The 16,190-nt window shown below is 37.9% G+C and overlaps 1 protein-coding gene across 2 annotated transcripts in view; it reads right to left on the bottom strand.

Annotated features, from left to right (window-relative positions):
- Positions 1–15,906, bottom strand: part of wnt3 (wingless-type MMTV integration site family, member 3) — a 28,592-nt gene extending 12,686 nt beyond the window's left edge. Inside the window, exon 1 of one of the 2 annotated variants that reach the window (XM_056255512.1) lies at positions 15,488–15,906. In XM_056255512.1, the coding sequence (XP_056111487.1) occupies positions 15,488–15,567 (80 nt within the window). In that variant the 5' untranslated portion in view covers positions 15,568–15,906. Of the gene's footprint in view, positions 1–4,889; positions 5,157–15,487 lie in introns of those variants that run through there. The other variant, XM_056255513.1, reaches the window with a different exon arrangement.
- Positions 15,907–16,190: the final 284 nt, after the last annotated feature.

The raw sequence follows: 16,190 nt of genomic DNA, 5'->3' as shown, positions 1-16,190 counted from the left end.
CCCTCGCTCCAGTCGTACATTCCCTCTGTTTGATGTTGTGTGAAACCGTGAACACAGAGCTGGGAGATGTTAACGGGCTGCCAGGAATCAGAGGAGGTGTGAGAGGTGAGTCTTTGTATCAGAGGAGCCGAGAGTCTTATGTTAAGATAATTTGCGTTGTCTCGCTGCCTTTGATGCATCACATGGGTGCGTCACGGCACCGTCAACTTTGTCATGGAGTTGACGTCATAACGCTGATGTTTGTGTCCGTAGGTAGGTGAAAGTGGAAGTGTTTAAAAGCTGCACAGGTAAACATTACATGTCTCTCTGTTATATAATATTCCATACTACCGTAATCTATTGTAAAATTGTCAAACACATCCCTTAAAGCAGTGCTTCTCAGCCTTTTTTTGTCCATTGTCCAACTCGATATTCAAAGGCCCCTACATAGATATTTCTGCCAGTATTTCTGCTGTAGTTATGACAGCACTGCTTGCAACGCCATAAACTGGGAATGCTGATATACTAAATTCATTAAAGAAGATTCAAGAATAATTCAAATTCAGTATAAACATAGAGTCAGTAAGTTATTGAGGGGGAAAAAAGACCTGACCTGACATTTTTTTCTTAAAACTAATTTAAGTATATTTCATATATATCAAATACAACTATTCTATATTTAATGTGTTTTTAAGGAGTTTCATTTGATTGATTTTTGATATAATTAAATAATTTATATACATAATCAAATAAGGCCCCCCAATGGTCCCCGAACCCCAAGCTGAGAATCACTGTCTTAAAGGGATAATTTACCCCAAAAAGAAAGTTGTCATCATTTACTCACCCTCATGTTATTCTAAACTTTTATGACTCTGTTTCTTTTCTGGGACACAAAATATGTTTTTGTCCACACAATGAAAGTCAATATGGTCCAAAACAACATTTGGACCCCATTGACTTTCATTGAATGGACAAAAAAACAACAATGAGACTTAAAAATAAATAAATAAAATCGTTTGTGTTTCACTTAAGAAAGATAGTCATACTGGATTGGAATGACATGAGTGTGTGTAAATGATGACATAATTTTCGATTTTAGGTGAACTTTCAGAGCAGTGAATCTAGTATGTTTTTGTTTGCCTGTATTTATACTGTATTTGTAAGCTTCACTGTTTTCCATCCAAGAAGCCATGGTTACAGTATGACATTTTTATAGTATGTCATTCATTTACTCCACCATGTATTATTCCTATCAGTTTAGATTATTATTTTGTAAGTGTCTGACAGAAACCCCAACCCCTTACATAGGAACTTACTGGAAGCAGAGCCTGTTTTCTGCTATGTTTGCTGAGTGAGTAAGTGGCATAATTACACATTTGCTTGCAGTGTAACTGTCCATTAATCTCTCACCCATGTGGATGATTAGTGTGTTGGTGGTGTGTGTGCGTGTTGTGCTGAATGGGGGATCAGTCTTTCTCGGCCGTCTACAGTGTCTATGTATCAGGTAGACTCCTAATTAGATGTGGATGTGTTTGGTTTAGTTAATTACTAAACCGCATGCTTTGATACAGACCCGAGCGTGCTTACATCGCATGCTTCACGTCCTTAGTGATCTGTGGTTTGTTTGTTTGGGATGTGCACCATTGACTCTGAAGTGGATGAGAGAAGAGGAACGCGTCAGTGTGGAGGGATCGCAAATGCTTAAATACACACCAAAACCGTTTTGAGGAAAGAAGGGTGCGGCGACACAACCGAGTGGGGAATACAAACATTGGGTTGATATGAGTTGCTAATTTGTCTGCTGGAATCTGCTACTGCAAGGAGACACAGTGAAGCTTTAGAGTCTAGCAGGTGCTTGTCTGAGCAGGTTTAGGGCCTCCTCTAGCCTTCAGGTGTTCTCGCTCACTTTCCGTGCTGCTGGGTGGGTGGTGACTGCAGCGCAAGATGAAAATAATGACGCAAGCATTAATGAGCCATTGCAAATCACAGCTACTAGGATTATGAAGTGAGGGAATTCCTCTTTACACAAAACAGAGAAATGTTCTTTTGTCATTGGCTCTCACTGGCTAAAGATTAAAGGGATACCCACCCAAATTAAGTCAGTTTTTTTTAAAGTCAATTAAGACGGGGGTTGTCATGATAATAAATAAAATTGTTTTTACATTTAATTTAGGCTTTTATTCACATATAAAGACAAAAAAGCATAAAAGTAAGACCCATTGTACTTCGTTAAAGGATTAGTTCACTTATGTTCACCCCCACGTCATCCAAGATGTTCACGTCTTTCTTTCTTCAGTCGAAAAGAAATTTTGAGGAAAACATTCCAGGATTTTTCTCCATATAGTGGACTTCAATGGGGTACAACCAAGATACACAACGGTTTGAAGGTCCAAATTGCTGTTTGAATGCAGCTTCAAAGGGCTCTACACGATCCCAGTCGAGGAATAAGGGTCTTATCTAGCGAAACGATCAGCCATTTTCTAAAAAATAATAAAAAATACATACACTTTTTAACTGTGAAAAGTGTTTTTTCCCATATTTTGAATTATGCATGGGATTGTGTTGTATTTTAGAGTTAAAGGAAATGTCTGTGCTGTGTTTTAACGTTGAAGGAAATGTCCAGAAACTGACGGATAATGTCTTATAACTGACTGACTGGTAAACGAAAATTACCAGTACTTTTTATGTTTTTCTACTGATTTTTTTCTACAATGCATTGACCAGTGCACATACATAGAGCACATCATATGTGGTAAATGGAAGCACAAATGTACTTGTATGACATGCGAGAACGTATCTTACTGGTTCTCACGCATCGAGCAAGCACATTTGAGCTTCCGGGTACCATATTTGATGTGCCAAAAAAACACATTAAAGCCTTAAATTCTTTAAGTATAATCAACTTGGATGTTTGTCATTTCAACTTAAGTTATATTAAAATGACTTTAAAAAAAATTTGTTTAATCTTGTATAGCTTATAAAAAAAGTTGAAAATTGCTTACCTTATTTTGATGAATTAAAGCAATGTAAAAACATCTGTTGTCATAACTTATTGATCTTAATTTTTACAGTGAAGTCTTTAGAAGCCGTAACAGTTTTGTGTGAGGAACAGACTGAAATTTAAGTCATTAATTACTGAAAATCTTTCATCCTTGCTTTCCATGGCGTTGTTGTATGTTCATGTAGTAATGATACCTGTGGCCAGGATAATGAAGTAATGATACCTGTGGCCAGGTGCAAAACAAAGCCACTATGTAAGACTGTCTCTTAAAAACTAGTCTGACCAACTAGCAGTTAGTCAATGGATAGTCTTCTTTTTAATGTAACTGACTTAAAGTCGGCATGAAAATGTTGCGAAATGTTGTCTTTTCTTCCCTATTGTGACATGCAAGTGAAACGGCTTCTCGAACAAGAAAAAGAATCCAGGGTGGGACTTTTGTCCATCAGGAACCGATTGGCTCATTGTGGTTTGCTATTTATGTGATCTCATGTGAGTTACAGCTTGTCCTGTTTTCACGCCAGCAAACACATCATCAGAGAAGAGATGTCTTTGCAAGAGGGAGAGGAAGTTATCTTGATTAAAGATTATGAGGGCATATAAATTATGAGGGCATATGAATTTAAAAGAAATAAAATAATGATGTGCATGGATAAATTATTTATAATAAATACTGCAATATTCCATAAAAAAGTTATGACCACTCTCAAAGAAAAAAAAAAATAGCTGACTAACTTTTAAGACTATTATGCAACCAGCCACTGATTAATGAATAAACCTTTCTTTTGGATTGAATCAGTTGATCCATGCTGGTTTGAATCATAAGGGTGAGAATTTTTTTATTTTTTTGGATAAACTATTCTATGAAGTCCTCCACATGACATGCGGGGGGAAAATTATAGATATCGTGGCCACAAATTAAGAATTTGTTCTCTTGTTTTAGTAAATCGTGCCCATGATTTACTAATCCGTTCACTTTTTGTGGCCACGAATTAAGAATTTGTTCCCATGACTAAAACAATGGAAAAACAAATTATTGCAAAGTGGTCACAATTTAGTAAAACGAGGGAACGAATTATTATATCATGCGCACAATTGACTTAAAACGAGGTAATGAATTAGTCAAATTTGCTGACATATTAGTAAGTCGTGGGAATGAATTCTTAATTCGTGGCCACGATATACATATTTTTTTCTCCATGTCATGCAGGCTCCGTACTAGACAAAACATATTTTGATTTGTCATTCTCCAAATGTTTTTCAGCTCTTCACCAGCTTCTCCAAAAAAAGTGGGAGATGAGGCACCTGTCTATGACCACACTGCTGAGTGTTCTGTTTTTGTCCAGAGGCAGAAGAAATAAGAAACTCTTTGAACTTGTGAGTTTGTGACATCCGACCCCTTGAGCTCTTGAGGTTGATGCCTTGTTAAAGCTGTGTTTGAGTTCATTACAAGGCCACAGCTTTGGCCTGCTACCTCAGGCCTCAGACAGGTCAGGGAACATTCACCACACATTCCTGGCCAGCTTCTGCTCCTTTTGAGAGCTGCTTGGAGATACACTGAGGTGTGTTTTATATGAGAGATCTTCTCATTTAGGCTGCTCATTCAAATATAAAGCTTTAACTATTAAGTTAGGACACTCTCATGTCTCATCACACCTTAGATGTATGTCACTTTAGTGATCACTCCCATAAAGCATCTATGCCTGTCTGAGCAGCATGGGCTCTATCACTACTTTGACTTCTCAACAGGAGATTAAAGTCATGGCTTAAATTTAAATCCCAAACGTCGGTCAAGATTAACAGCATGTTTAAAGATCCTCTGTATTATTATGTATGAATCTCTGCCCTTCCTCAACTCATACTTGACATTTTAAGACAGGAAGATAAGAGATTTTTGGAAAATAACACATACCTTTTTGTGTCAAATGTATGGAAAGCATGTGTGCCTTAGGCTGGATGACCGAAGAGAGGCTCGGAGAGAGAGAAATGGGGAGGAGAAGGATTAGAGAGAGAATCACCCTGTCATAATCAATTCCTCTTTTGAATGATGGAATATTTGTGTAATTTTACAAACGCCTCCAATTTAACTGTCAGTAATATAATCCACAATTGATTAATTTACAATTTCCCATTGGGCAATACAGTGGCCCATACAGTATATTCTCCATTTCAGTGGCTTGTGGAACATTACAGTATTTATGGAAAGTATCACTTGAATTTTCAGAATCATATTTGGAATTGTATCAAATATTCCAAGTTGTATCTATTTCAGTTTAATTATATGCTGCTTTAATTTTGGTCAGTCGCCTTATTAAGACCTGATCTCATTTTCCACTAACTTAAAAAGGCCTTGAGAGAGAGAGAGAGAGAGAGAGAGAGAGAGAGAGAGAGAGAGAGAGAGAGAGAGAGAGAGAGAGAGAGAGAGAGAGAGAGAGAGAGAGAGAGAGAGAGAGAGAGAGAGAGAGATGTTAGCCTGAGGATGGGGCTTTTCCTCATTAATTCTGTCAGAACAGGAACACAAGCTCCATCAACACAACAGTTTGGGTTTTTTCCCGCCACAATTTTGATTGGCATTTCAACTGCTCTGGGCTTTTCAGATTAAAAAAAAAGATCACCCTTGAAAAATGTTCAAACCTGTTTTCAATCTCTTTTCTTTTCTGTTCTTAATGACACCCCATGTATCCTTGCTAGTGAGCAGCGTTGCTCATTGATTGATGCAGTGTTGGGATCTGTTTCTGTAAATTTTTCGTAGGAAGTGCCTGCCCCCATTGCCTTATACTAACAATCAAAATAACAGATGTTATTTTATGTTGTTTATTTCAGTGAATTGGGAGAAATGTTTTTCAGCACACTTTGTGAGGAAAATCAACTGAAAGCTGCAAATGCTAGATGGCTAACTTGAGAAGCTTACTGAGAGGACAACAGGTAGAAGTTACAAGCATGTGAACAACATTCAAAATAAAAACCATGATATCCACCTGTAGGACTGTGGACACATAAGTCACAGCTACAAACTACAATAGGCCAACAGTCTCAGTACTGAGGTTGAAAGATATGTTTAGATTCTCTTTGGCTAATACTTTACTTGCTAACTGCTTAAGGCATGTTTTTCATTAATGTTATTGAAGCTTATAATGCTTGTCATTCCTGTAGCCTATTGAATAGGCTATTACTTGTAGGATAAGTTGTCACGAGAGTGGCCTACACGTTTTTAACCAATCAGGAAACTTGGGCAACCAGAGAACGTTCTCTACCTTGTATACTTGTAAACGTCCTCCTGACTTTCAAATGCCTTTTTTTCCAGCAAATTTTGTATGAACATAAAAATATTAAACAACTGAGGCATAAACTAAATAAATTTCACAGACATTTGACGAGCAGAAATGTAATGAGTTCCTGAACAGAGTCAGTATCAAAAGTAGCAGTCAGTATCTGATGTGTCCTCCAGCTACTTTAAGTAAAGTGCATCTTATCAGATTTTCCAGTTCTTGCTGTGAGATGTTACTCCACTCTTCCATGTTCACACAGATCAGCAGGGACCATGAGCATCTTTCTCTTGGTGTTTTTCAGAGTCAGTAGAAAGGTCTCTTTCTTTTTTGTCCCGAGTTATTGGAAGAAGTCCCTGAGAAATTGTCCCGAGTTATTGGAACTGTGACTTTAATTGTCTACCGCCTGTAAACTGTTAGTGGCTTAACGACTGTTCCATAGGTGCATGTGCATTAAAGGTAGGGTAGGCAATTTATTTTATAAACTTTGTTATACTGGTTGAAACTCTCTTCACATCCTGATAGTGATCAATAATGGAAATGCTTTGAATATTAAAACATGTACATATCAGTTCGTCCAATCATTGCATTCATTTATTGCATATTGCATGCAACATGTATTTCCATACCTCCGTAGACCCTGTTCGTGCTGACATCACACTTCATCAGTGTTCAGTAAGGCTACGCCGAGTTGTAGACAATGGTTCCTCCTGAACCAAAACATCGAGCTTAGCTGCGTTGACGTTTTAATGTTAGTCGTAACGTAATTACGAGATGGCAACCCATGACGTTATACCCGGAGCTGTTCACGTCCTCAGACTCGGATTTATGCGTTGCCATGTCAACACTATCAATGCCAAAATGAACCTGTAAGTTGTTTATGTTCATTATTATTGTAATGTTATGTGCTTTGAGACATGAGGTAATTTAATGTTGTCTCTCCTCTCCTTACGCTTTGCAGAATCTACTGTGTGCGTTAATGTGTTTTGAAGGAGGCATTGCTTTGGAGACGCTTTAAAGGGAGGGTGGGATCTTATGCTTTCAAAGCTAGCTCGCTATTACTAGCCTGTCCGAAATTGCTTGCCATACATTTAATTGTTTATGGTTCATTGAACAAGCATGAAAAACATTATTTTAAACCTTTTCCAATAAAGATATGTAAAGCTTATTTGGATTTTACATATTATTGTTTAAATACAGTATACCATATTGTGTTTAGATTGGTTAAACCTCTGTTGTTCGTCATTGTCCCAGCTATATTGTTTTTTTGTAGCCTGGGAAAACCCAGACAACTTCCGGCAAATTTAGATTTGCTCTGAAAGTTAGTCTGGCAAAGAGCTCATTCAAGCCCATTTCCAATCCGGTGAAATCGAGGCACCAATCAGAAACGTTGGGGCGGGCTTTACACGATGACGACAGCGCTGGGATTTTGAAGCAGATTTTGTAGCCTACATTACAAAGATGGATGCCGCCGTCGAACATCACTCGTTCGAATCAGCTATCACGTCTATTTTAAGCGATTTGGACGTTTCCTTTTAGTTAAAAACCGAGCAAAGAACAACACTCGGAGATGTTTTTCCGCCGCTCTGCATACGTCATCTCCTTCATCGCTCTGATTGGTTTTAGGTCTATCCGCGACGTCCGTTGGTGACGCCCCTCTGGAAATGATTTGTCTATGACGCTTTGCCAGACCATAACAGTTACAACTGAGAATGGTCTGGTTTTAACCAGGCTAGTTTTTTTGTGCATGTCCAAATACTGTTTGTTATGGTCTGACAGTTTGGCTTGTGTGTGCGTGTTGTTGATATTGACCAATTGTTCTATTTTATATGTTGGTTTAGTCATTTTTTTATACATTCATATTAACCTGAATGTTTAGCCTTATTTCAATTGTTTTATTTTTTTAGGTGTGACATATTAAGATCTGTCCAGGGACAGCAGATGTAAAGTAGCCTTTTGGCTAATTCTGGCACACTATACATTTATTTATGTGTTATTAGTGTGCATTGTCTCTGTTAAATAAACCTGAAATAAATAAAATAAATACCAAAAAGGGAAGGTCTTTTTTTTTTTTTTTTGCTGAGTTTATATATTCAGGTTTGCTGACATTGGGTTTGACTGACATGTCTTTGGTGGGCAGGGTGTAGGAGAGAAGAAGTGTTTCTAAAGGGATCGGGGTGGTCTAATTCAGTGTTTGCTTGTCTTACCCCTTAACCAAGCCTAATGCAAAGTTTGGCAAACAAGTCTCCTGTCTATACGGAATGGAAAACTGTAATACAATCACAGCCAATCATAAAATATTTGATGTTTAATGTATAACTAACAGGATAGATTTGGACCAGCGTGATATTACAGGGGACATGGCTTCCCAACACAAAGACTGGTCAGAACTAAAACTCTAATTTACATGAAAAATGTTGTTTTGAGAGTTGTTTGTATATACAGTATATATGCACTGCACATATACAAGGCACAATATTTTACTACCAGTCTTGGGTGTAATGCATTACAAACATGAGTCACGTAATCAGATTACTTTTTTCAAGTAACAGTGAAGTAATACATAAAATATCGGAGTTACTTTTTCAAATAAGTAATGCAAGTTACTTTGTTTCCCCTTTTATTGACTGACGCCTCTCCATGTTGAGAGAAATTGTGAGTAAGTGCAGAGGTGTTGTGTGCGCTGTGTAAACATGATGGTCATTGTAGTTCTAGACTAAGGGCCCTATCATACACAACGCAAGTGCTAGTTTCAGCCCGACGCAGTTATCATTTTCACGTCCTGCGCCACGTTGTTTAAATAGCAAATGCATTTGCGCGCCCATGGGCTGCTTGTCTGAAAACGAGGTGTGTTCAGGCGCATTGTTGGCGCGTTGCTATTTTGAAGCAACTGAAATAGACTCCGACATTAACCAACTGAAACCTGTCAATGTCAAAATATGTTTTTTAGAGCTCGTTAGTAATATGCGCCTATAGGCGGGTTCACAACGTGCGTACACTTTGTCCCGTAGACAGTCCATTCATTTCCTCGCAAGAGAAGCATTCAGTTTTTCCAAATCCGCCATGGCGCGAGCACAACTGGCTTTTAAAGGGAATGGGAGAGGGGACTCTGATTGGTTTATTGCACGTCACGCCCAAAACACAATTACTCATTTAGAGAAGAGGGACAACCGTTTTAGACCATACGTCGGGCGCGCCGACCATTTTTCCCGTGGTTAAACTAGCAAAAGTGGATTCGGACACGCCCTAAGTGCGCTTGCGCCGTGCACTTTAGACCATGCACTTAATCGTTAAAATATGGCCCTAAATGTGAGCATTTACTCATCTCACTTGCACAAAAACAGATTCAGGATCCATCAAAAAGAATAAAAACTGTGAAATGCAAACTCAGAAATATTAAGCAAACCTGCAATAATTAAATGATAAATAACACAAATATACTTTATGTATTTAATCTGACTTTATTAACCAATGTCTTTGCTGCTGACCTTGGATTATCCAATTCAACGATAATAAGCAAAAAGGACTTTATAAACACCAGATTTGTTTCATTTTTTTGTTTTTATTGCGTAAGTGTTTAACTTTTCTTCTCCTGTGTCCTATTCTTCTTCAATCTAGAATGGCAGCACAGCTGAAAGGTTTGTTTGAGTTGCGCCCTCTACTGTACAAGCGTGAATTAGCATTCTCTTCATCCTGGGGCTTATTCATTTCACCTTTGGTGTGAAAGGGCCTTTACCTTTGCTAGAAATATAACTTTTTTTTTTGTTATTATAAAAACAAACAAGGAAGCCCCACTCATGGTGAGAAAAAGTAACGCAAAAGTAACGAAACTCATTATTTTCCAATTAGTTAATTTTTTAGGGAGTAACGCAATATTATGACGCATTACTTTTAAAAGTAACTTTCCCCAACGCTGTTTACTATTACATCAATTTATTAGTTTAGCCTTGGTTATTTAGGACTAGATTGCTGAACATTTTTGCATTTTCACTTTGCTGCCAAAGTACAGCTTTAAGAGGAATGGTTTATGCTTGCATTATAATCTTTTTGCGTTTAATAAAACATATATCATGCTGCAAATACCCCTGAAATCCATCTTAAGCTCCTGTTATGAAACATTGTTGGTTTCTAACTTGTCCAAGCTGGTCATTGGCTACTCAACAGGCACCCAAAAACCAACTAGACTTCCTGAAGCTGGTTAAATCTGCTTGAAGCTGGTTTGTTGTTAATGACCTGACTGAACCAGTTATCACATAGCAAAATACTACCAGTTGACATTTTTTTTACTACTATTGGTGCAGGACAATGTGATAACTTCTGTTGTCATTAACTCTGCCCTAAACCTCAGTTCTGAGACTGCTGGCCTTGTGCTGCGGAAACTACTGTGACGTATGGCTTCGGGGCTCTGTCTCTGGGAGCTGCCGCCTGTCACTGTTCAACTAGCGGAGCTGTCAGGGAGCTAGAAAGCGCTAACAACTCTGACTCCACCGGCACTCCCTACGTAAGCGAGCTGACACTTTTGATTAAAGTTGTGATGTATTACACAACTCCCTAAAGCCCTTCTGAGTGAACTGAGATGGACGTAGAAGTTTGGTTTTCATCAGAGCCAAGATGGTTTTTCCAATTCCATTCGGAAGCCTGACCAAACATTAGCCAAATGTCAAAATGTGGTAGCTACAGACTGGGCAAATAGTATGTCTAAAGCACTTTTATTATTAAAATATTAATATTTTTAACCACATTTTCTTTTAAAACTATACAGAATTATGAGATAATTGCAATCTCGCTTAGTGAACGAATCATTCTTCAATTGGATCTTTTCATTGAATCTGTTGATCCAGTTAACAAGGCTTGCCTGAATGATTCAGTCTTCAGAAATTCTCCTTTTCCGTTCCATGGAAGAAAGTCATTTGGAACTACATGAGGGTGAGTAAATGATGACAGAATTATATGTATATATATATTTTTTTTTTTTGGTGAACTATACCTTTAAAGAAACCTCTCACCACTTTTTTTCTCTCTCATGCAGACACACACCAGCCAATCTTTATCTGTCTCGTCCACTGTCACTATTTAAAATGTGTGTGTGTGTGTGTGATAGGATGACTCCAGAGATAACCTTAGGTGGTCTGGATGATCTAGAGAACACAGGTGTAGTCCGTACCCATTCATCATCGAACCCTGAATGAGAGTAACTGTGCGTTTCTCTTCTTAATCCAGATAATAAGGCACCTCTGTGCATGGCTGTCAGTCATATTAAACCTCTCTCTGTGCCCTAACAAGCAAATTGCAAATTGTCGAAACTGCAACATGACGAAATATCAGGTAATGAAAAAGTAATCAAAAACTGCTTGGTGGGGCAGAATTTTGGACCAGTGAGATTTCACAATAGGTGGGGGCCACAAGTAGATGGGACAAAAACTGTGATTTAAATGGAATTTAGATGGCTTTTATCACTTGTTTCAATTTATTTGTGCGTCACTTTTCTACAATATAGAAATATTTTTTTGGAAAAAAAACCCCAAACTTTTTCAGTCTTTATACTTCTGCAAATGATTGCATGAAACTTTCATGTTTAAAAGGTTATTTCTTTTTTCCCCCACTGTAAAAAGTGATCAGTTGACTAAACTTAAAAAAATGGGGAAACCCGTTGCCTTCAAATTATTAAACCATGCGTAATTGAAAAAATTAAGTTATGTGAATACATAACTTAATTTTTTCAATTACGCATCAAGTTTATTTACTTAATAATTGATAAAGTATGTTTAATTCATTAAATTAATCAAATTAACAAATGAATTCAAACAAAATTCATTAATTAAAATTCATTCCAAAAAATGATCCCCTAATAGGAACCCCTTTATAGGTTCTATATAAGAAGCACCTGACAGAAGCCTTTAAGTTATAGAATCTTTTCTTCAAAGATTGTATACGAGATTGCTGTGGCACAATGGGGACTATTGCTATTGGATTTGCTACTGATATTGAACCAATACATTTGAAAAGTAATACTCTTCTGACTGGGCTATCTGTTTCACCTTCCTTTTCCTAAGTGGCCCCCATTATCTTTTCACACTGAATTGCAGCTGGTGGATTTTCCTGCGGTATCATTAAAGCAGTGACACCGGCTGACATGCAGGGGTGGGTGTGTGGGGGGGGGTTTGGTATGAAGGGTGTATAATGACATTCCTCTCTCGCAGAGATGAGTCAAGTCCCATTGAAGCCAGCAGGAGACCGGAGCAGGTCAGAATGCTTACTGGCCTCCCGATGCTGTCTCCTTCATGCCTATTCTCTAAAAAAAAAGAGTTTTCCGAATTTTAATTAATTCAGAATTAGTGTTTTATGTCAAGTGTTTGTGTATGTTTCCGACTGAAAGGGCTCTTTCTTTTTGAGAACTAAAGCCTATATGTCCTTAAATCCGCATATAGGCTTTGTTGCAATAACAAAAAGAGCAGCTTGAATCCATATTATCTGGAGTTTTGCTCAGCTATTTTCTATTTTTTTTATAGTAAAAAGGTGGATTGTGCACAGAATGCCATGTTAAATGATACTGATTTCTCAGGAAATATTGATTTATAATTTGATTTCATAATTAATGTTATTAATTTGAAGAAATGTTTAAATGACTAACATCTCTAATATTATGGTTTCGCACAGTTCACTTCCGCTGTTTTGACAGGTACTTCAGATAATAAGAGCTACTGAAAAGTGTTTCCAGGTCAAACCATGACTTGATCATCTGAGGTCAGGCTTCTTCTGCAACCAAGCTCAAGTTTTGATTGAGAACAGATAAACGGCGGTGCAAACAGCCAGCTGGATCTGAACGGATGGTGGCTTTTTGCGGTGCTGTTGTGGGAAGAAGCCACAAAACCTTGTTCCTTTCTGTCTGGTATTTGGAGTGACTGCTGATTGTGTCTCAGCTTGCTCATCATCTGTAATGCATGTGAAATTGAACAAAGCTAGACAGGCTGATCGCTTTCAATAGCTCTCCCTGCTTAAGACTGAGCTTAATCAGTTCATCTTGAGAGGATAAAGTCAGATATTAGCGGCCTGGTAAGCTGCTGAAACAGATTAGGCTAGAAATTGGCCTGATTATTGCAACACTGTTCATCATAGATTTAAAGTCCATTCAAATGTGAAGGGATTAAAAGGAGAGGATCTACCAGGATGGAATAAATTCTCACTATAAGACACACATACGTTCCATTGACTCCTTTAAAACAAACGAAAACACACTATCATATTATTTATTGATTATTATAGCCTTTAAAATATTAATCTTTTTCATTTAAATCAGGTTTATTTACATTGTTATAATTTTTTTATTGATTATCATATGAATTATTATTTTTGAATGAAACTAAAAAAAACTAAAACTACACAAATGCATGGCTGCATCATATAAAATCACATGAGACCAAAACACAGATTTTGAATGTAGACATGAATAGACACTTTATTTGATCATTAAACATTGGTTAAATGGGCATATTAAATCTCTCGTTTTGAAAGTATGCGTAGATTTTAGTTTATTTAATCTCTTGGTATTGACATTTCACCTGCTACATATTTTCTGTTAATCCATTTCTGTGCTTTTTTAGGACCACAGGTTCGCTGATGCCATTCAGACTCCTTCAGGTAGAAGACAAGAAAAGATGACACATCTACCTATTTACCTGCAGCCATGCATCACTTTCTTTCTCACGCTCTCACTTTCTCTCCCCTCCACTTTAATTTTACCTAAATCAAGGAGGTTATGCTTTGTCAGTGGGTGAATATTACACCGTCGGTTAGAAGAAACAGCTGCGGGTCACTGACTCGAGACTCCTTTGCTCTTTGTCAGTTTCGTCTGGTGGCACTAAATACCAGTATATGAGTAAAGCCACGCAAATAATAATGCTTCAGCCTCGTGGCCTTTGTGTGTGTAAGCATATGAGTGCGACTGCATGTTTGGCAACCCTCGCTCCATAAACGAAACCAGAAGATGCTGGTGGTTTGGAACGAGAGTGCAGCGGGGACCACATGCTAACTGGGACTACTAAAGCACATTAGTTCTGACAAGTATTGTATCATAAGCCAGGGGGGCTTTTGTCATACGCCTACACAAATATTTTTGCAAAAAGACTCATGTTACAAGAGAACCCTGTGAGGTCAGTGGCATTTTGAGGATGGGGTAATTAGTGGAACTATGACATATCAGCACCATTCGGAGGTAAATATGATCCCTGCAGAATGTAGAGAAATCTACTAAACATAAGTACTTTAACAGCACTATGTCAAGTCGGAATAATATCATTTGAACACATGGAAATACATATATTATGAACATATTTAAGTTAAAATGTCATATATTAGAATATATTCAATGATATATGATTTTATATATCTTTTATAATATTCTGTAGGATTAAAGTAGTTAATAATTGAATTTGTTTTTAAATGACTCAACTCAACATATCAAGCAAAATGAATGAAGAATTTTGGTTATAATAGGTAAATGAAAGGATTTCACTTTAATCTCAATTTTGAATGCCACAATGATATAAAAGGTTTTGATTTCAAATGAGTAACCGTAAATCTTTTATTTCAGTACGCTTCATTTCGCTACACTGGAAAATAAGATTTTATATGGAAAGTCGGTTATTTGGAGAATTTCTTTGAACAGGTTAAAAAACAATCGTCGTATTTTAAATCACAAATATGATTATAATACACAGCACAATGATTTTAGAGAAAAATAAATGTTCAAAGCCGCTTCAGGTTTATAGTGTAATGATACTTAGGGTTAAACCCCAATGAATTTATTGAGACCCAAGCCAAGGGACATCCACACTAATGCCCCAATTAACACTCCTAACACGGCTGGAGTGCCGAGGCTATTAGCGAAAGACAACAATATCCCAATCCAGAAGCCTGCTGGCTGACACCTTAACCTAACCTTATCTCTGACATACACGCTGCATCTCTTTCACAACACTGCGAGCTTCAAAAACAGCCTATTTTCAACATTCAACATAAATGGAGCCGAGCGAAACACGGCAGTGAGGAAAAAGACAGGCTAGCATTTCCGTCCCTCCAGTGGCTGAGGTTAAGATTCTTTGGACTGAGCCGAGAAGCTTTTTTCCACGCAGTCAACTGAAAGTGTTCTGTATTTACTGCCTTCTGAAAAATGATCACTGACCAGCATTCTCCCTCAGTGCTACTGGAGAAAGTGATGCAGAAAGTGGGGATCGTTGCTACTCACCACCAGATGGGATAGCCTCCAAGCACCCGAGAGCTGGACAACCACATGCACATGAGATATCCAACCAGGTACAAATCCATGAGGTATGTCTTGTGTGGATGGAAATTGTCTATTGATCAGTACATAGAATTCCTAGAGAGGGGTGGAAAATGAAGTCCTAGCAGGCAAGTCTTAAGGAAAAGATGGATGCTTGAGAGATTAATTAGAAATTTTGGGGTTTTAAAAAAAAATCTCCAGGGTTTGCTGCTTCTTTGAGTTGGGTGAGGAAAGTGTGTGTCTCCCAGTAGTAGTTAGGAGAGTAAGTGTCTCTTTCACACACTCGTACACACGCTCCTACTCGTCCTCTGATTCCCTCCCTCTCACTGAGGTTCTTCCCTAAGGTACATATCTTTTTCTCTCCCCACTTTTTTCCCCCTTAGGATCATCAGGGCCAATATTAGAGAGAGAGAGAGAGAGGGGGAAAAAAACGACAAGAGAGGTTTGGAGATGTCAGCTGGCAAGCCAATCACAGAGCATGGCCTTAGGTTATGCAAAAAAAAAAAAATTATTATTCCTGCCCATCTGTCAATCATGCACCACCCCCTGGTAATGTAGCAAAGAAAGAAAGAAACAGAGCGAGAAAGAGAGAGGGAGAGAAAGGAGACTGGGAGGGAATAAGAATGAAAGGGTGTCAGGACTGAGTTTCGCAGAGGTAGATTTGTCT

The sequence above is a fragment of the Rhinichthys klamathensis genome, unplaced genomic scaffold (assembly GCF_029890125.1).
Source record: "Rhinichthys klamathensis goyatoka isolate OS25496 unplaced genomic scaffold, OSU_Roscu_1.1 h1tg000121l_1, whole genome shotgun sequence".
NCBI lineage: Eukaryota > Metazoa > Chordata > Actinopteri > Cypriniformes > Leuciscidae > Rhinichthys > Rhinichthys klamathensis.
The sequence above is the reverse complement of the archived record's forward strand: the minus strand, read 5'-3'. Positions and strand labels throughout refer to the sequence as shown.